The 20,481-nt window shown below is 42.5% G+C and overlaps 1 protein-coding gene across 3 annotated transcripts in view; it reads left to right on the top strand.

The window, feature by feature from the left end:
• Window positions 1-10,136: 10,136 nt before the first annotated feature.
• SLC2A9 (solute carrier family 2 member 9) overlaps window positions 10,137-20,481 on the top strand; it is a 78,473-nt gene continuing 68,128 nt past the window's right edge. The window contains exons 1-3 of one of the 3 annotated variants that reach the window (XM_058024855.1): window positions 12,100-12,172; window positions 13,222-13,226; window positions 15,577-15,675. In XM_058024855.1, coding sequence (XP_057880838.1) covers window positions 12,100-12,172; window positions 13,222-13,226; window positions 15,577-15,675 — 177 coding nt within the window. Of the gene's footprint in view, window positions 10,200-12,099; window positions 12,178-13,221; window positions 13,227-15,576; window positions 15,676-20,481 lie in introns of those variants that run through there. The other 2 variants (XM_058024854.1, XM_058024853.1) reach the window with 2 other exon arrangements.

The raw sequence follows: 20,481 nt of genomic DNA, 5'->3' as shown, positions 1-20,481 counted from the left end.
ACACAAACAGAGCATATTGGGCCATATAGGATGTCGTACGAATTTATAACCTGGGGATTTTGTGTTGCCTAAGAAGCTGTGCATCTGTCTGGATACTTGTTCCAGAGGAGGCAATCAAAGAATCATAGAATCATTTACTTTGGAAAAGACCTAAGAGTGATAAGGTCCCTCCTGAGCCTCCTTTTCTCCAGGCTAAACAACCCCTGTTCCCTCAGGTGCTCCTCATAAGAGGAGCTCCTGCCCCATCATCAGCTCCTTTGCCCTTCTCTGAACTTGCTCCAGCACCCCAATGTGCTTCCTGGACTGAGGGGCCTGGAACTGAACACAGGATTCCATGTGAGGCCTCCCCAGGGCTGAGTACAGGGGGATGATCCCTGCTCCAGTCCTACTCTTTCCCTCCACAGGAAAATCTGGACCCAAAATGATGACTTTCTGTCAGTGTCCTTTTATTTCATAAAATGAGATAAAAAATATCTTATTCGCTCAAAATTACAGTGACATTTAATTTCTAACATTTTCCTAGGATATGCTGTTCTGCTTACATAATTATTTCCATGAATGATTAGACCACCTAAATAATTAGGTGGTTAAAAAGTATTACTTACCATCCTAAACAAAGATTGACAATGGAGTTTACTGCAGAAAAATGATTTTACAATTCAACTGCAACTGAAGCAAAGGTGATCTTTTATGGAGAATTCCTTTTTCTGTCACTAGTGCTAACCAGCTGAGAGAGTTCTGCTTTTGACAAATAAAGATACTGTACTAAACGTTTTCAGTATCTTCTACCCCCTTGTCTGGACATCACATTTCAAGTGACTGGCTTTCAGAGCAGAAAAACATGGAACAGAAACACTGCTCAAAGCATTGTTTATTGTCAAAGATGAAACACACCTTAGATCTATTAAGAATTTACTGTTAACTGTGAGCCTGTTTCTATAATTGAGATTTTAAGAGTCTAGCTATTAGTCCAGATCTACTTATTACAGCGAAAGAGAGAACAACAGTGAGTCAGCAATGTTACCCCACACTGCTCAGATCCTGCTCCTCTCCCTGGCATGACACTCATCCATGCCCTGCTCCTCCCAAGGCTGATGGTTTCACCCTGGTGAGGGGTGGGTCATGGCAACTCACCTGCACCTCCAAGTCCTTTGGTTCTGGGGTTCTTTTTGCCTGCAACTCCACAGCTTCTGGATTTATGATATAGTTGTGTCTTTGGTACTATTTCTTTGACAATTTCTTTGACTTCCAGTCACCTGGAAGCAGTGATCAGGCTCAGCCAGAAGCACGACCTGCCCAGGTGATGAGGCAGGTCTGGGGCTCAGGTGTGAGCTGAAGTCACCACGTCAGGGGCAGATGCAGCCCTGTCACCCACAGGCAAGTCCACAGTGATAGGGCAGGTCTGAGTTAGTCAGGGTAGAGTTCAGTTTTACCTGGACTGAGGACAGGGCTGAGAACGTCCCTGAGGTGCTCTGCTGAGGGAGGTGGAGGGGAGTCCCCCTCATGGCTGGCTGCCATGAGCAGCTGAAAATGGTAATAACTAACAGACTTTGATCCCAATATCTTTGAAATGCAAAGCAGGCACTTCAGCCACCAGCATTTCCAGTGTTTCATAAGCCATGGCAATGTAAGGGAGTTTCGTATCTTTACGTTCATGTAATTGAAACCTACTGAGTGTGACGAAGCATTTTTTGTACCATTTTTTAAACTACAACAAAAGACATTGAAATGCCTCTGGAAATCACAGCTAAAGCTTGAGAGAGGAGGGAGGACCTACCTTACTATCTTTTGCTTTTATTCCCCAGTTCCTCAAAGTGGGAGAAAAACACACGTCTGAAACATGCAGGATTTTACCATATTTACATATCAAGATTTAATTACACAAATTAGGGTAGTCATACATTGAAACCTATTTTTATATTACATTACCTACCTTACTTTTAGAGGAGAATACTTTGATAATATCTCTTAACCTTCAAGAGAATAAATGGTGAACCACTGCTTGCCAGGTTTCATGAATCTGAGAATGGGAGAATAACTTGTTACACAAATATTCCTGATTATTTTTAGTCCCTAGATGAAGAAAAATGAAACTTCAAACCTAAAACTACAGCTAGGCAAACTAAAAGGCTTTGACTTAGATTGAAGCAGAGCAGGGATTGGGGTTATTTAAAATAGCTGGACAGGTTGGATAGGGCAAAGTTTGGCAAAGTTTATTTTCCTAGCTTGATTTCCAGGACTGACTTTCAGAAGAAAGTAACATGAGTATATATTTCTACCCTAGGCTTGTTCTGCATCCTTTTTAGGCGCATTCAACCTTGAGAGGAATGTGTGTACTCCAGGCTCAGGCAGTGCTTGCTGCTCTCAGGGGACTGGAGCCTTGCAACTCAAGATTTGAGCAAGCACATGACTGACTGAGGTTGCAGTGCATGCAAAGGCATTTTGATTCTTTCCTCTCCTCAGAGATCAAGAGTGATGTCTAAGGCTAGAAGAAGTGAGGATGATCCTTGAGTCAGGACAGACTCTGGTCTGTAGGGTTAGCAATTCAAGTGATCTTTCAAAAAGATCACCAGTTCTCTAAAGATTTTGAGAAGTAATGAACAATTCCTGAGTGTTATAACTCTGCTCAAATGCATTGGTCTCAGAAATGTTGAAGTATTCTTTGACATTCAAACAAAAGGAACTTAGATGCTGGGTATTCTGCCTTCAGGATTGAGTCTAAATTTCCCATCCTAGGAGGGCTTCATTTTGTGGCATCATCCTTCTTTATAACACAAATTAGTTTAAAAGTGTTTCCTGTCCACCTGGAGTGAACCTGTACAAAGCAGCAGCTCCAGTCTTACCTCAGGGCATGACCTCACAACATAAAAGCCTTCACTTGTCAATATTTAATTCAACATTTACTAAATGGTACATAGATGTTAGGCTGATTTCACTGGTAATAACTTTGCAAAGATTTAACTAGCTTTATTCTGCATGGAGGGTAATGTTGGAAATAACCCTAACATAATAAAAAACATTAAGCTCATGGCTCATAAGATTTTTCCTAAATGATGACATACCAGACTTGCATGTGTACACAAGAAAAAATGGTTAAAACAACACTAATAGCCAACACAGCAAAGAGTAATTATTAACCACTTTTTCTTGCAAAATAGCTGGAAAACACTTTGTTGTAGCTTACCTTATGAACTGTCATATAAAATCAACAAAAAACTATTTTAAAAGATTCAGTATTCTTGTTCTGTTCCCCCCAGATCTGTTTGATCTCCTTTCACAGAAGCACAACAACTTGGAACTTTGAGATTTTTAAGATTAAAGAACTTCTAAATAAAAATGGTCAGTGTCCTGGCCTTTCTCTCAAAAATGTGCTTTTAGCAGTGCAGGAAGCAGTGCATTTCATCAATGACATGCAGCCATAAAAAGACACCAAATTCCACTTTTGGTGGTTTGACTAAGTGAGAAGCTATATATTCTCTCTTTCACTAGAAAAGTATTTATGGATATAGTTAATTTTCCTATGGAATTAGCTTAAAACTAAACTGTATGCTACTCCTTTTCTAGATCAGAACATTTTTGTAGACCTAAAATCTTAGCATCAGTCTGAGCCTGCATTTCCAAAGGGACCTACCCATCTTTATGTGTGAATGAGCATTCACACCCGTAGTTACAGACACTGTACACACTCTGGTTATCACATTTTCTCTAGTATTTGCGTTTCTAACTTCCTAACAATGAAAAGAACCATTGCAAACAGCAAAATTTCACAGCCTTTGAATGATCAGTTTGTAAGCTTTTAACATGGGCTTGCTTGTAATATTATAATTTTTCTGTTTTGTTTGTGATTTCTTTCTTGTATGACTTCTAACATAGAAGTTCATGTTTTCATTGTGCTATTTCTTGGTTATGTCTGTGTAAGTTGCCCTTGAGATGGTTTCTTTGTATTCTTGATCAAGATGAAACAGGGCAAACTAAAAAACCTGAATCTACAGTTTGGGATAACTTGGATCAAAGATGTAGTCTGCTAAGTTTGAAAGGATTAGTTTTATCACAAAATGAGCTTCAATGATCATTGAATTAATGCTCTTTGAACATGCATGTGTGTCCAAAGCATACATAACTATGTGAAACTTGTTTTATAATGTAGCAGCACCACCTTTATAGCCCTTCTTGTTTATTTTCCTGTCCTTATGCCAATCATGGGACATACAGAGCAACAAGCCCTTTCCAGTAGTGACAGATGCTGCTAAGAAGTAGAGCAGCTTGGTTTTAGTTTTCATAACCAAGTCCCCTTGGTTTAATTTTAAAGTTGTAAAAGTTTCAGTTCAAATGTAGATTATTTGAAGTGAAAATTAGAAGTGTATCAGTCTGGAAGGCCTCATCTCTCATTGATAGCTGAGATATAAGATTTGTTTGAAACTCACCTGTCTGCTTCCTCATTCTCCCTCTAGAGAATGAATCTCCTATTTGCTTTTAGCCACCATGTTACATACAGCTAAAGTACAAGACTGTATTTCCTGTTAATTGTAAGACATTGGATTAAAGTCTAAAGACACTTTTACATAAAATATGCTAGGGGATCTGAAGGAGAACTTCTTTCCTGTTGCTCAGAAGTGGTGTTTTCTTTGATTATCATCTTGCAATGGGAGAAGGATGCCTATGTTAAGCTGAAGAAAAACTGATGCTAATATCTTTTGAGAACCTCAGCAAGGTTTATGTAACAGGGTCACAGGTGATCCGTAGGAGCTGCCAGAACAATCACAACTTGAAATACAAACCAAGTACCACATGCTCAATAATCCCACTTTCCCCAAAAGAACAAGGTTACTTCAAATCCCAGCCAGAGTTTACAGTTTCAGCCAACTCACCTCTGTACAACTGCTTCTTTACCTAACATATCTTGGATACCTTAACATCTGCAAATTTAGGAATAATCCAACTAAATTACCTATCAGGTCCTTAGAAAAATGCTGATGAGACTGATTTAACATACCTTGAATTTTCCAAGAGAACAATATGTGTAGGATCAGGGAAAAGGCAAGGCAGATAGCACCTTTTTACAATGGAGTGTTCTTATCTCTCTTAGCTTTGGGATGTAAGGAATTTATAACAAAGCACAACTGCTACACCCTTGTCCTGATCCATATTTTGTTAAATTTTTAAACTAGTGCTAATATGGAACACCTCTCTATGGCACAAAGCCAGAACAATAGACAAGGTAAATCTTTTTTATTAACTACTGAGAGGTTTATTGGTGTACATTATGTTCTGTACTGTATTGTTCCAACCTCCTATCATCTTGCAAAGGGGTGAATCCTCACAAGTACCACACATCAGCTCTCATGCTGAGCTCCTGGCCACTGTTAAAATCTATTTTTAGCATGTGGAATGCTGTGGGTGTTCCTCAGTGTAGTCACTTGTAATCAGGTAAAAGTATAAGAATGCAGGTCCTAGCCTTAGGCACATGCATTTCAAATATCTAATGGTTCAAATTCGGTAAGCAAGGCTTTTTCACGTTTGTGGTATCTGAAACAAAGACCTCTTGTAGGGTGTCACGGCCATACAAGGCAGTTTCTTTTCCATTGGGCAAAAAAGAGACATTGCATGAATTCCAGCTGAAACGTCATGCTATGCTTTGTTTCTACTGTTAATTATTTATTACTTCTGAAATGGTATAAAAGAGTTAAATCTGGCTTTACATTTAACTCAATGACTTCGTCGTCCCTATTTTAGAGAAGCCAGCAGCAGCAATTCTCAGGAGGGCTGCTTCTGAGCTGCACTGAACTTCACTGGAAGAGAAGAATACTTGAGATAAGGGGTGAGTAGCATTTAAAAGTTGGACTTGATACTTTGCAGCAAATCTGACAATGTTCTCAAGGGGTTGACTTGGGGAGGGAAGAATAGATTTGTCTTGGTATAAACCAATGTTTTGAAGTTCATAAACAAATAATTTCCTGTGCTAGCCAAGTTCTCAGCTTCTTTGTAACTAGTCATTAACTCTGAAATCTGTCTTCCTCTCCTAGTGTAACACATTTCTATTGAAAATAGCCTTAATTTTCATCACAATTTTTTAGAAGAAAATCCACCCAAAACCCAACAACAAACCACAACAGAACATTTCACTTTGAGATAGAAACTCAGTCTTTCCACTTCTCAGTATAAGAAATCAGATTATGACTTGTACGAAATATTGAAATGCAAATACAATAATTCATCATTTTGCAAGGCACTTTAGGATAGATACTACAGGTACAGGAAAAAAAGACATGTGGTTTTTTCCTACTCAGATAACCAATTACTTATGAGACATGTATTTCTGGGATGGAGTGTCTACAGCATTTGAGAATAACTTTTTCTGAATAGTTCAGTAGCATAGGAATGCTCTGTGTCTAATTAAAGTCATACCCCATCTGATTCCATCAATGGTACTTTAATACTGGAACTCCTAGATATTTTTCATAAACACTATAGGAAACATTGACTTGTACAGTCTCAGAATAGATCTAGATTAACAAAACTGCTTGAGAAGAAAATAATGCCTTCAGTTTTCAATGGAGTTCAATTGTACCTATTTACATAACCAGATAGTTGTGTCACTTACCAGAATCTAATACATAAACTGTTACTGCTTTGGGGACATAGACATTCAGAATGTGTTCTTCACACTGGATGCTCTAATTAATCAATCTCTTAATTAATCAATGGTGGATTTCTTCTGTGTGGGTGTGTATGTGTGCTTTATGGTACCAGGGAGAGGAGCACATTCATTGTAGCACACACCACAAACTAGGGACAGAGGTATCTGTCTAGAAGCACAGGCAAGTCCTCTGCTTGCATGTCTTACACTGCAAGAACAGCTCCATTTTTGAAAAGCACAAGCAGTCAGCAACAGAAAACTTCTGCTCTGGCTGAGTAGAAAGAAGATAGCAGCACACAAGCTATGGAATAAGAGTGAGATGAAAAACTTTTCTCTCCATGCCCTTTTGCCAGAGTTTTGGAGCTGAATCAAAAAAATAAAGAAAAAAAAAAGAAAAAAAAAGATATTTTAAAACATGGACTTATTTCCAGTCCTAACCATAGCAAACCAAAGTAATTAATTTGGGCAATTTTGCATCCCAAAGGCAAAAATTATTAGATGTCAATCTATCATGGACAATAAGACTTGCTGAGCCTATTTGGGTTATTTTTACACCAGTGTTTTCCAAAGCTTTGCCGTTCACACCTTATTGTGGTGCTGTCTCTCTTGGTGCTTCTTTTTCCTGCTTTTAAAAGAAAGGAAACAATTCTGTGCTACAGTTGAGAGAGATGTGTCCTGAGGGGTATAAAGCCCTTTCCATCCCTAAGAGGCCACAACAGTTTATAATTATAAGTGAGTTTTGTCAGCTGGAGGCTGCTCTTCCACAGTTCTCCTGTCCATAGTAGTGCAATGTTGACACAGACATTATTTTTCCATGGAGATGGTATAATTTTGTACTTGGGAGACAGACAGGGAAGCTCTGCATGCCCAGCACGAGGAATTTGTGACAGGAGAGTCTTTTATATCACAGATAAAGTGCCTGAAGCTTGTTTGTGTTTTGCATTGGGTGGGGTGACCAGGGCCTTGGTGTTAGTCCAAGCTCATCTGATGAAGATGGCAAATGGGCCTTCAGTGGCTACTGAGCCTTGTGCTCAGACCAGACAACAATAATTGATCCAGTCCACATTTTATGCATTTCTGGCTTGGTCTTGTTGGGTTTTTTTAACATCAGTGTCCTTTAACTCAGCTTTTCTGAGGTGGTCATCTTCTTGGTGATTTCATCATCTAACTTAGCAAATATGGCTGGTGAGAATCTTAGTTCATCTGAACTGCTCCCTTTGCATATTTGCTTTTTCTGAACAGCTTTCCAAGAGCTTTTATTTTTCCTGACTTGCAGTCAGTAAGTGAAAGTTGAATGTTCAATAGAAGTTCAGAATTAAACCTGGATTACAGTTGGTTTATTCATACCTCTCCCAAGTCAGTTTGCTGCACCAGTCATAATGTTCCTTTTTTGTGAACTGCTGAGCCTTCCTTGCCAAAGCTAACAATTCATAGGACTCAGCTGGATTCCATGTCCTACCAGTGAACTCAACCCATACATCACCAAATAAACTGTTGGATAAATAGATAAGCAAACTGTAGCTGAAATTGAAGATGCCCTGGGCCTGACATAGATGAGCCTTTCCTGATTTGTGAGTCACCTCCTGACTAACTGTACATGCTATGGAACAGAAAAATCTAATCTGGTGTGTCAAAGAAAAAATATTGAATAAATATCTTTGGATCAACAACTTTAGAAACTTTACCTGGTACTAGCAATATGAACTTCAGAGGGAAGTAATACTTTTCTACAGTATCTACTAAAATTTTTCAGTGAGTGATAAACAGCAGCGTCAGAGCAAATATGAGCTTTTCATTACCCTTCCTTAGATTTTGTCAAACTCTGCAATCTGAAGATCAGGTTTCTGCTTGCTGTAATTTTGTCTCCCTTCCCTGCACAGGAGTCAATAAAATGCAAAAAATATCATTGACAAAGCCATACAGGATTTCAGTGATTTCTACTCCATCTCCAGTCCAGATTTCTTATTTTTTGCATCAACTAGAATGTCCGTTCTGGATATGGTAATGTTGCTTTTGCTACAGTCAAGTTGATACCTTAAGAAAGTAAAAGAGGGTTACCTGAAATACAGGAAGGATAGCTCAATCTTAACACTTAGACTGATGGTGCATTGCTAGCAATTAAACTTTCCAGACATATCTTAAAATGTTTTAAAGGTGTTCTGAAAAAAATTCAGCCACATAAAATAAGTTGAGTGAGGGAAGGCAGACACAAGTTTTCCTGCTAGTGGCTTAGCTGTAAGGTTATGCCTCCTAAGATGTTTAGCAGATTGGTTCTGACTTTGTTGTTTCTGTTTCAGTGGTATGACCCATATATTCTTTATCTTGTCAGCTCTTAAATTCCAGTTTGATGATGCTTTGTTTGTGCTCTGTCAGAACCTTCATTAATTTAATTATCTAAATTATCCACATACATGAAATCTGTATGGGATGGAGAAGCTTCAGTGAACAGGTCATGACATTACTTTTCATATACTTGTTAAAAGTGGCATGGGACAGGAGAACTGTTTGATGAGACTAAGACTCTCTCCTATAAAGTTAAATACATTTTCATGAAAGTCCTTTTTGAAGAACAATTTAGCGGGAATTGACTAAGGCCCCTTGAAGCAGAGGGAAAGGAAGTTGTTTGTGGGTTGTTAGTATTGACTCCACTGGTAAGTAGAGAGGGAAGAAGGAAACTTTTCTTTTCTTTTGGTGCTTCTAGGATGTTGTTACCTCGCTGGTTTCTCTCACTTAGAAGCTCAGATTGGCTTGGAGCAATCTGATATAATGGCCTCAGTAATGTCAATGTCTCATAGAGGTGACTCCATCCTAAAACCCTCTTGTAAATGTGATGGCCTCAACAACCAAACTGCTTCACCAAACTGCCTGTTACTCCCCATGTCTCATGGCTCACTGCCTTGTAGACTCCTGTCCAGAAGACAACTTGTATTCAGGACTGGATCTATCATTACCTCAATGGCCACGTAAGCAAAAGTCTTGAAATGCACTATCATCTCAAGAGGTTGAAGCGGAATAATACAGTAATCCTTGTTCCAAATTAACTGAACAAACTGGCAGACTGCCCAAGATCATACAATGAAGCACCATGTAAATATCAGATTGTCTCTGAAACCAGTTTAGTATCTTCATATATTAAGATTAAAATGCCCTTTAACATTATTTGAGTACTTATGGTGACGTACAGGCAAGAATTTGCTTGATAGAAGAGTAAATAAATGGACTCTTCCAAATTTGCAAATGTGCAATGACCTAGCTAGCATAGGTCTAACAATCTTTAGAATCACACCAACAATTAATCCAAGTGCCCTGGCTGGAGCCCAGCCATAGTAATGTAGTTCCACCTGACTGACTAAACTTCTTTTGTAGTTGCTGTGGGTCTGAAGTTCCTACTCTAACAGTGACAGCATATCTGCTAAAGAGCCTGCATCTTTTACCCTTCTGAACAGTAGCACAACTTTCCTTCTTTTCTTTCTCAGCTATTATTTCACAAGGTAACTGAATGGAGAACAAACAGCAAAGCAACGGCATGATGAAAGAAAATAATGCAGTAAAGAAAAAAGTGGTGAGTGAATTAATCAAATCTTCTTTCAAGGCATTTGTTTGCTATTTGGAGACTGGAGGTGGAAAATAATTATAAAATAATTATTATAAAATAATTATTTGGAACCTATATGAATACTTACTCTTTTTTTGAGTAGCATATGTTTAGTTTCTGTAACTAACCAACAGTGATTGGAAAGAGTCAAAAATTGTGAGCATGTTAAGGTGAGAAGTTATGTACATATTAATCACATGTAGCCATGGTATTTGTATTTGAGTATGAACTGAACTACTTGCACCTATTTAACATGAAACAAAACAAAACACAGGTGTCTGATTCATCTCAAATGCACTCTCTATATTCCAGGGGCTTGATTCTCCTAACTTGACTTATTTTTTTGACTCTTACAACAATTCAAAGGGATGCTAAATGTTGTCCAGATCTTCTATCAACATGTATAATAATTGTACACACTCATGAGTATCCTCTGACTTTCTGTTCAAACACCAGTCACCTTGATCTGAGCCAATGACATCTTGAAATTTCTGCATCATAAACTGTTTCCCAGCCTGCATTGCTTAGTGGAATTACTTACTATGTCTCTGAGAGCTCTGAGATAGTTCTGAGGTATGTACATATCAGAAGTGAAAACAGCTCAGATTTACACCAGTATCAGCTACAGTCACTTGGGGACAATTCCCAGATGCACATCATTGCCAACTAGAAGGTGTCATTTGACTCTTAGCAGTTCAAAATTCCGTGTTTGCAAGTAGGTACCTTCAAATATAATAGCTGAAAGCTTTTATCTTCCCCAGGTGGCATGCCTAATCCCCATCCTTAACACAGCAGTCGTGTGGCGTTTCAGATCTAAACCTCCTAAGGCTGTGGAAACATCCTTAACTTCTTAATTGCCTACAAGTCTTGTGGTACCTTCACTTTCTACCCTCGGCAACACGGGAAGTCTTTCTCACCTTAGTCTAGAGTCCTGCTCACCGAAAGGCTGCCCGGATCTCCAGTCAGGACAGCGGCAGGGGTCCCTGCAAGCCGTGGTCCCCCAGCCCCACTGCCACTCGGCGGCGGGGCCGCGATGGACACGAGTGGTGACATTGCCCTGCCCTACGTGCTCTGCTGGCTCAGTCCCCGCGGAGGGACACCCCGGGCACGGCGGCGGGCGGGCACATTCCCCTGAGTTATGTGCGAGCACGAACAGCAGCGAGCCCGGGCTCCCTCCCCATCGCTCGGGTCCTGCCCGCAGCCCCGGGCACCGGATCAGTCCCCTCCCGAGAGCCGCCTCCTCCCACGGCCGGAGCAGGGACCGGGACAGGGGCCGGGACAGGGATAGGGACAGGGGCAGGGACAGGGATAGGGACAGGGAGCGGGACAGGGGCAGGGACAGGGACAGGGGCAGAGACGGGGGCAGGGACAGGGGCAGGGACAGGGATAGGGACAGGGACAGGGGCAGGGACAGGGGCAGGGATAGGGGCAGGGACAGGGACAGGGACAGGGACAGCGATAGGGACAGGGGCAGGGACAGGGACAGGGGCAGGGGCAGGGACAGCGATAGGGACAGGGGCAGGGATAGGGGCAGGGACAGGGGCAGGGACAGCGATAGGGACAGGGGCAGGGACAGGGGCAGGGACCGGGACAGGGGCAGGGATAGGGATACGGACAGGGACAGGGGCAGGGACAGCGATAGGGACAGGGGCAGGGACAGGGGCAGGGATAGGGGCAGGGACAGGGGCAGGGACAGGAACAGAGGCAGAGATAGGGACCGGGACAGGGGCAGGGCCGCAGGGCCCCGGACGCCCCGAGCTCCCGGCGCGGCCCCCCCGCCGCCGCCGCCGCCCCCCGCGGCCGCGCCCCCGCTGCCCCCGGAGATGCGCGCCCGTTGCGCCCGTGCGGCGGCGGCGCGGACGGAGCCATGGACGGAGCGGCGGAGCCCGAGGCGCGCACGCTGGTGAAGCGCGGCGCGGGGAGCGGCGGCCGCGGTGTAAGTAGTGCGGGGCGCTTTCCGCGGTGCGGGAATGCCCGCGGCCCTTACCGCGGAGCGGGAGCGAGCCCGGCGCTGCGGGCGGGGAAGCTCGGCCTGCGATGCCCACGCCTCGGGGAGGATTAACGGGAGAGGGAGTGATTCCCATCCTCTCTGGCGTGACGGGGAGGGTGGTGCGCGGAAGCTGCGGGAGCCGGAGTAGCAGCCCGGGGCTGCCCCGAGAGCCGGGCGCAGCTCACAGGTTGCACAGCCCGTCCCCGCTCGGGAAGTTGTTGGTGCCGGTGCAGGGGAGCCGAGCCGGTGTTGGGCAGAGCTCAGAGCACCGCAGCCGCCCAGCCGGGACGCGGAGGATGCGCGGGGTCAGCGCGGGGCCGGGGGCGCCGCTGCCGCGGGTGAAGCGCCGGCCGGCCAGCGCTGAGCGAGGCCAGGGCGCCGCTGCTGCTCCCTCGCTGCTCCCCAGGACCATCCTATTGCAAAGCTCTCAGGGCGAGGGCAGAGGCGGAGAGAGGGACGGAGGTTTCCATTGCTCGCCCGCAGCCCCGAGGGCAGAGCTGGCGGAGGGCGCCGGGACCGCGGGCACCTGCCGGGAGCGCCTGGCCCAGCCGGAGCTGCGGCTCCCCGGTATGGTGCTCCAGAGTCCAGCCTTCCCGTGTCAATCAGCAATATCTATTTAAAAATATTAAACTTCCTTATGCATGCATGCAATCTTTGCCGCTAACGATTGTGCCTAGTTTTAGTCTGAGGAGGGGGCTATAACAAACCAAAGTACAACACTCTAAACTGTGTTTTGAAAAATGAGGTGCGAACTGTCATGCAGTAAATGAAAAAAAAAAAAAAAAAAAAGGCAAGGATCTGTGATTAGACCAAAAACGTGGGCTTTCACAAGTAAGCAATCCTCGGGTACCTGCAGGTGTTTGCTGTGAGCTGACATGCAGCTTTCCTGGCTGAACTCTCATTGCTGTGGTGACGGTGACACGTCCCTGCCCTGGGCTGACAGCAGGGACGCATGAGCACACACACTCCCGGCCGCGAAGCCAAGGAACACCTGTGAAGGAGGCGTGGCTGCCTTCTTGCTTCCTGGCCATTTAAAAGACACTGGGGCTTGTGCTTATCTTCTACTAATGTTGCCACAGGGCAAATTTTTTTTTGAGCAACAGTTTGATTTTTGGGGTTTTTTTTTTGCATTCTTGCTTCATTGTGCTTTTGTCTTTATCTGGTGTTGCTGAAACCTGAGCAAATATTTAAAATAGTAAATGAGGAGACAGGCTGTGGAGAAGCTGAAGTTCATGTTCCAAGTTCCAAAACCTCTGAATTGAGTGAGCCTGAAGTTTTCTGCAGCTGCCTATATACTTAAAAACTCCATGGTATTGAATAAGTTTCTAAACCCAGCTATCACAGTGTGAAATTTTCTATGCACCTCTGTGATTTGCCCTGCAGTATCTTCCACTTAGCCTCACGTGCATATAATTTGCCTGTACTGAAATTTTTATGCATTCATTGATGGCTTTAATAACCATTTGGCTATATGTTCCAAATAATTTTGATTGCAAGATTTTCTGATGTGTCTAATGTTGTTGAAGTAGAGCCCTTTAGAAATATTGCATTGAGATTACTGCATAACACTTGGGAACTCACACTTATTGCTTGTGAACCCTTTGGGAGCAGCCTGGTAGACCACCAGAAATATTTTCCCCAGCATTCATTCAGAGTAGTAGCAATTCCTTCTAAGTGCAGGAATGTTTGTGCATAGCAGAGAAATAATAAGCACCCAATATGAGATGTTATTATCAGAAGTTAAATAAAGCCTTATGACAAGTTTCTGCATTTTGTTGACAAAGTAATGGTGCAAGCTCTGTGTGTGTGTGTGGCAGGCTCATTTTAAGAAGCTGGCTAATAACAATAAATTGTGTTTGGCTTATGTAATGATCTCAACAGGATATATTTCGTACACAAGGCTTTTGGCCCCCTGCACACTTCCTCCTGACCTGGCCAAAAGCAGGCTGGTTAATGAACTGTGTAATCTCTTAAAAGGTTCCCACACCATGTGGATGAAGTGAAAAGCACTCAGCCACCCTGCAGGGTTCATTTTGAACACTCAGAGCTGGCAGCTATGAGCGTGGCAGACCCACAAGTGCTGGGCTGTACACTGTGCTCCCCACCCTGGCACCCGGGTGTCTCATTTCATCTCCACAGGAGACAGAGCCGGTGACAACAGTGTGGCACAGGAGCTCTGGCACATGCCCATAGCCACGGCGTGTTCACCTGCCCTGCTGTGCCCACAGGGCTGGTGGAGCTCGTTCCAGTCACTGTCACTGCAGCCATGCCATGTGCCAGCTACACAACCCTCCTTCATGCTCAGGACCTGCTTTTCCCAAAGTGAACACACAGCTTTGTGCAGCTGACAGAACGTATTCACTCCTTAACCTGCTGTGGTGTGGTCAGTGATAGAACTGAAGCTGAGTTCCTTTTAGGCATGCTGAAGCAGGTCTTCCTCCTTTTGAAAGGATCGGGGCTTCAGTGAATGAGGAAGCTGGGCAGTGAGCTGTGCCTGAAATTCTATATTCTTATCATAGCTGGTTTTTAAATTGAAAACGCATTAAAAATACATTCATTTTAGCACATTCAGAGCTGTCTTTCATTATCTACACAATGATATTTGCAATTGACCAGCCACCCAAACGCTAACTACAATGTCTCTTGGGAATGGCTGGGAATGGTCTCTTCTGCCATATTCTGTCATCCAGCAGGAGAAGTGAATGGCAGAAAGTAACACTGGGGAAGTTGGAAAGGAATGCAAATGCAAAATCTCTCAAATCAAAGCAGTTCTGCCTTTTATTCAACATCTGATGTGGAAGCAGAAAGTGCAGATTTGGGCTGAAAAGAGTATGAAGAGGATGAGGGGAGGAGCCCTGAGGAGGGAGAAGTACGGGTGTGCCACTGGCAAAAGGGCACTGGAGAGTTTGTGGCGAGTGGGGGATGTGGTGTACACACCATCTCATGGATTTTCAGCCAAGTCAGATCTACCCACAGACCTGTTGTATCACATATATGCTATACCTCACCTCACTGTGTTAGTGATATACTGTCAACAGTTTCCTTTGCTGAGATTATGCTTCCCCAGCATTCTGCTTTTTGATGTGGGAGCTGCTACAACACTTGCAGCAGAACTCTGTGAGGTTGAAAGAAGTTCAAATGTTCACTTATGCCTCCATAGATGTTAAGTGACATGCTGTCACTTCAAATGTAATATTTCTCAGAATGAGCAGGGGGAAGTGTTTCAGGCTATTATTCTGCAGCAAGGACATCTGCCTGCAGGAGCTATGCAAGATAGCTAAAGGGTGTTTAAAACCTGAGGTATGTTAATTCTGAGTGTATTAGCAACGACTGCTTCTTTTCTTTGTTTTGCAGAATTGGTCTGGGAGTCTTGTCGTAGCCTCCTTAACTGGTGCTTTTGGGTCGTCTTTTCTTTACGGCTACAATCTGTCGGTGGTGAACGCTCCCGCAGGGGTAAGTGGCTGACTAAAGTGGAATTTAACATCAGTAGAGGGCAGCCTTGTCCAACTATTGTCTCCTCAGCATCCCGCTTTTAAAGTACCCCTGACTACATAGTAGAAGGGGATTAAATCTCGTATAGCAACATTGTTTGCCCAAAACCTTCTTTCTGCTTCCCGTGAGGTTTTCACATAAATTCAGTGTCAGAGAGCTAAATGCTGCTGTTGAGGTGAATGGGTGCACATGGTTTGCTTCTCATTCTCCCAGGTCCAGGCTAATCATGACTCTTCTTGCACACTTTTATGTGATAAAGCATTTGTAATATTGGACTGGTGAGTATTCAGTGGCTGCGTGCACACGTTCAGCAACTTCTGTTCACGTCATCCAATTCTAGAGGGTTGCACAACATTTCATTCCCACAGCACTGATATTGTAAATAATGCCTCTGGTTTCCTCTTAAATAATGGGCCCCCTGTTCTGTTGTGATGTCTTGTTTGGTTCTGAATTCTAAACTTCTTCAACTACTGGCTGCAACATGTGGGATAGATTCGATGAATAGAGCACTGTGAAATCAGTATACAAAATTTGTGGCATTTCATTAAAATATCAGTTATTGCAAATGGAAATCTGAACATTTTGTTTTTACACTGGCTGTCTAGAGACTCTCAATTCAGTCAAGCACAGCAGGAAGCAATTCAGGGGAGTTGCAAGCAACACTATTTTGAAAAGTAACTCGTAAATATTGGAAATAAACTGTGCCCAATATTTAGTTCCTTTCCAAAATAGTTCACTTCCAAAGCTAAGCTCTTTCTTTTATGAAAATCTCCTATTAAAATATGTTGCTAGATTTATACCTAAGCAGGTTTTTCATGTTAAAGCTGGATGCAATATTTATGCAAATAACAAAAGAAGCATTTTTTAAAATTTATGTTGTATATGTGGATTTTACTTGGTAAACTGTTGACCCAAAGGAGCAGGAAGAGACTCAGCCTATAGAAATCTTTAATTGCTTGCTTAATAACTTCTGGGAGTTTTCTTCAAGTTCCTTTTATATACTAGTTATTCAAGGCTGGATAAACTGGATGTTAGCATGACATGTCCAGTCATCACTTTACCTTGCAGTCATCAGAGGATAAAAACAGCTTAGAAAAAATCAGCAAGAAGCTGTAATTCTGTGAGCAATGGTATTGATTGTCCTGCTGGAAAAATCCTTCCTGCACTGCCTTGGGGCTGTCAGCAGAGCAGTGAGAATGAGCCAATTTCTAAACTTTTAAGTACCATTTAAAAAATGGACTGTCCTGGTAGTCAGAGCTTTCTGTCACTTTCTGCAGGAGTAAGGGAAAGAAAGGATGATGGGATGTGCTCCTTGGCAGCACTCAGAAAGTTCTCTTTGAATCATGTGATAGATTACAGTGGTGTGGGCAGGGAGGTTGAAGATGCAGCCCTGTGAAAAATGCTAAATTCCAGGTTTTGTACTTAATAACACTTCCAGGATTGTCTGGTTCTGTTTGCAATCTTTAGCGTGGCTTTTGTGCTGGAACTGGGCACTATGCTGATGGCTTTGGTCAAACCATTACAGGTATGGATGAAGTCTCCCTTGGTGTTCAGTGTTTGATTGAGAACTTCATAACTCTCTTATTCACGTTAAGCCATACATTAGCTAGGGCTAAGGAGCAGTCCTACTGACAAGGAAGCTGTGTAGTTCAAGAAGAAAATACCACTCTGTCCTCTGGCCCTCTCTCCAGGATTGATGTGTGCCATCCATTTGCCTACAGCAGACCCCTTTCCTGTCCCTGTCCCTGCAGCTGCAGTGACCAGGTTGAAGTGAGAGCAAAGGCTGAGGTCATGGCCATGGTGGGCAGCAGTGAGCCACATCAGAGCTGTGCTTCTTGCACCACAGCAAAAGGAACCTTTGCCCCATCTGTTTTCTCCTGTATGTGACTCAATCAGTCTGCTGCAAGGTGACCCTTTGGGAATGATGTGAGATGACAGAAACACCACAGCTGACCATCTTGTAGCAGTATGAAAACCAGCCTTGTAACAAGTTATACTGGGAATGCAGTAATTCCTACAAGTTGTACTCTGTGTTTCCTTTATAAACTTGGTAGGAATAATAATTTCTCGTGGTGACCTGCAGCTCACAGCTGACAATGTCAAATTGTCCTTTTCTGTATAGGATGTTGGGTATCTTCTGCCCCTGTCTACCTCAGTACAATTCCTCTTGATGCTGAAGTCCTACAGCCTTAGAGGAGGACTGTATAACCCTTTGAGAAGTAGTGAAAAAAGGCTTGATTATGACAGTTGACTAAAATACAGAATGTTTCCAGAATCCTAGAACTGAGCATGTCAGCAGGAGCTGATGGAGTGAAGGGAGTAAATTTAAGACTGAATTGTTGGAGAACTATATGTAAATTCTTGTGTCCACTTCCTTTCAGTGCCACAAGTTGTGTCAGCTCATCAAACCACAGGGGAATTCTCCTACAGTTCTCACTGGTGGGCTTTATTTCAGGTCATCTCATGAGGCAGAGTTAGTCTGACTTCCTGATTGTTACAAGGGGGAAATAAGCTGCACATACTCTGTTCAGAGCTGAGCTTGCTTCCCACTCAGTTCCCTGTGGTTCTGTGGGAAAGAGCATGGCCCATCACAGGTATGATTCCCTGAGAAACCCAGAATTACAAGTTTCCATGGGCTTGTTCAAAGAGTCACCAGAATTTATTAAAAACATATGGGAGCATTTGGCAACAGGAAGACAAAAGCTTTAATTGAATATAAGATGAAGCTGTCTTTTTCTGAGCTGGATTTCTCCAGTTCATTTCATGGACTGATTGTGGCAATGCCTGTGGAACAATGATGTGCTTTGTGCTCTGTGAGGGAAGCAAAGTCCCTGCTACTTTCTGCTCTGCAGCCCTTGCCCTCTTCCTGCAGGAGGCTGCAGCTCTGAGTTCCTGTGGCACAAACACACAGCCTGCTGTGACAGCTGCTTCTGTCGTTGTCACTGTGTGTGAGTGACCTCTGTAACTAGGGGTAAGACAAGGAAAAGATTTCTCTTGTTTTTAAAATATATCCATTAAATTCATATATATAAAAATTTATATATTCCTTATATTCCTCTTCTCTTTCTCATACCAGCACTACTACCATAATGAAGTGAGGCAGTTGAGAAAATAAGATACTGATATCTGTCAGCCACCATTTTTTGTAGGCTTTGTTTACAGGCTAAAATTTCTGTATACAAGTTTATGCTTTTAGTGTTATTGAGAGACCTGATCAAAAATTCCCAAGAGAGTTTTACACAGAATTTAATGGATTTGAATCCAGTGGATTTGTTCTACCAAGTTTGTTTTTTTTCATGTGCATCTTCTGAAAAGTTCTATGTTTTATTAGCTTCCTATTTATTGGCAATGGGAATCCAGAGAGAGGTGTTAGTACATGTCAGAACATCCATCTATCTGTCACTAGTGAGTGTTTTAGTTTGTACTTTCTTTTCTTGAATATTTGCAGTTATTTGATGTCTCCTTGTAAATAACTAAGCTATGCTGAGAAAATTAGTCATAATACAAGGGGAGAGTAATTTACATACTATTTTTAGCCATTATCATTAACAAGAAATGCTATTAGTGTTCTAAAAGTGTTTTCTCTCAGTAATCATTACTATCAGAAATTAATTTCAAATAGACAAGAAGATGTCTGAATCGAAATATAATCTGAGTACTGGTGTTAAAGAACTAAGATGTTACTACTTGATTTAATGGCAGATTCATTTTGAATCTTACTCTGAAACTTCTAAATTATTCAAGCACCAAAATGACTTGTCTTTTTTTATTTTTAAGATTATTTTTAAATGTTTTTTCCTGTCTGTTTAGAAACATTCAAGATAGGATGGGAGAAATAAGCCTGTTCTCCTTTTAATTCAGGGTAAAAAAAAGTTTAATAGAAATTTGATGGATGGAAGACAAGAAATTGTATATTCCACCTTCACCTTTCTTAGGTATTTTGTCGATGGAGAGGTGAAAGCCCTCAAATAGAATATTTCATGTGTCCAAGGCCAGACTTTAGGCAAAGTTTGAAATTCCTAGTTTGAAAAGGGAAAATGTGGTGGAACATTATGCTGAGAAGAAACTGGGAAGAAGTAATTAAAGATACAAGATCAAACTTTTGATACCGTAGAGCTTGAGAGCTTTTCGCAAGTGTGCTGTGCCCTTCTGCTGTAGTGACTGCAACTTCTTGGTACTGCATCCTCACCAGAGCATCAGGCACCAGGGTGGCATTTCATTGGTTTGGAAACAGGAGCAGCACAAAAACAAGGAAGCTTGACTAAAGAGAAAGTAAATAGGAGATGTCTCTGCAGGCAAACAGAGACTGTGTTAAAACACTGTCCTGGAGCTATGACACCTTTACCTTTTAAAAAGATGAAAAACTTATTCTAATTAAACATCAGGGAAGGGAAGTTGTTAGAAGGCATCCTTCAAAAATCTGTGGTTGTGCTCATGTGAGGAAAGCAGAGGAAGAGTGTAAACTTTGGCAAGTTAAAGGCTAAAGGGTGATCTTGTCCTGGGCATTCTTGGCTATCTGTGGAGATTTTTCCCCATCCCCATACAAGGTTCGGTACTGCCTTGTAGTTATATGTATATATACTTGGACAGACTCACCTAGTTTTATTGCAGTTTTATCCATAAATGAAGCCCCATTTTTTGGAGGAGAGAGACAGAAGAGCAGAAGTGATTCCTGCAAGAAAGCTACTGCGGGTTTTCTGAGTTTTTAATTCTGTTTCTCTCAGTTGTATTCCTCAAGTGTGATATATTTTTTTGCACATATTTTTA

The sequence above is a fragment of the Melospiza georgiana genome, chromosome 5 (assembly GCF_028018845.1).
Source record: "Melospiza georgiana isolate bMelGeo1 chromosome 5, bMelGeo1.pri, whole genome shotgun sequence".
Taxonomy (NCBI): Eukaryota; Metazoa; Chordata; class Aves; order Passeriformes; family Passerellidae; genus Melospiza; species Melospiza georgiana.
Note: the sequence above shows the minus strand (reverse complement) of the source record. Positions and strands in the feature narration are given on the sequence as shown.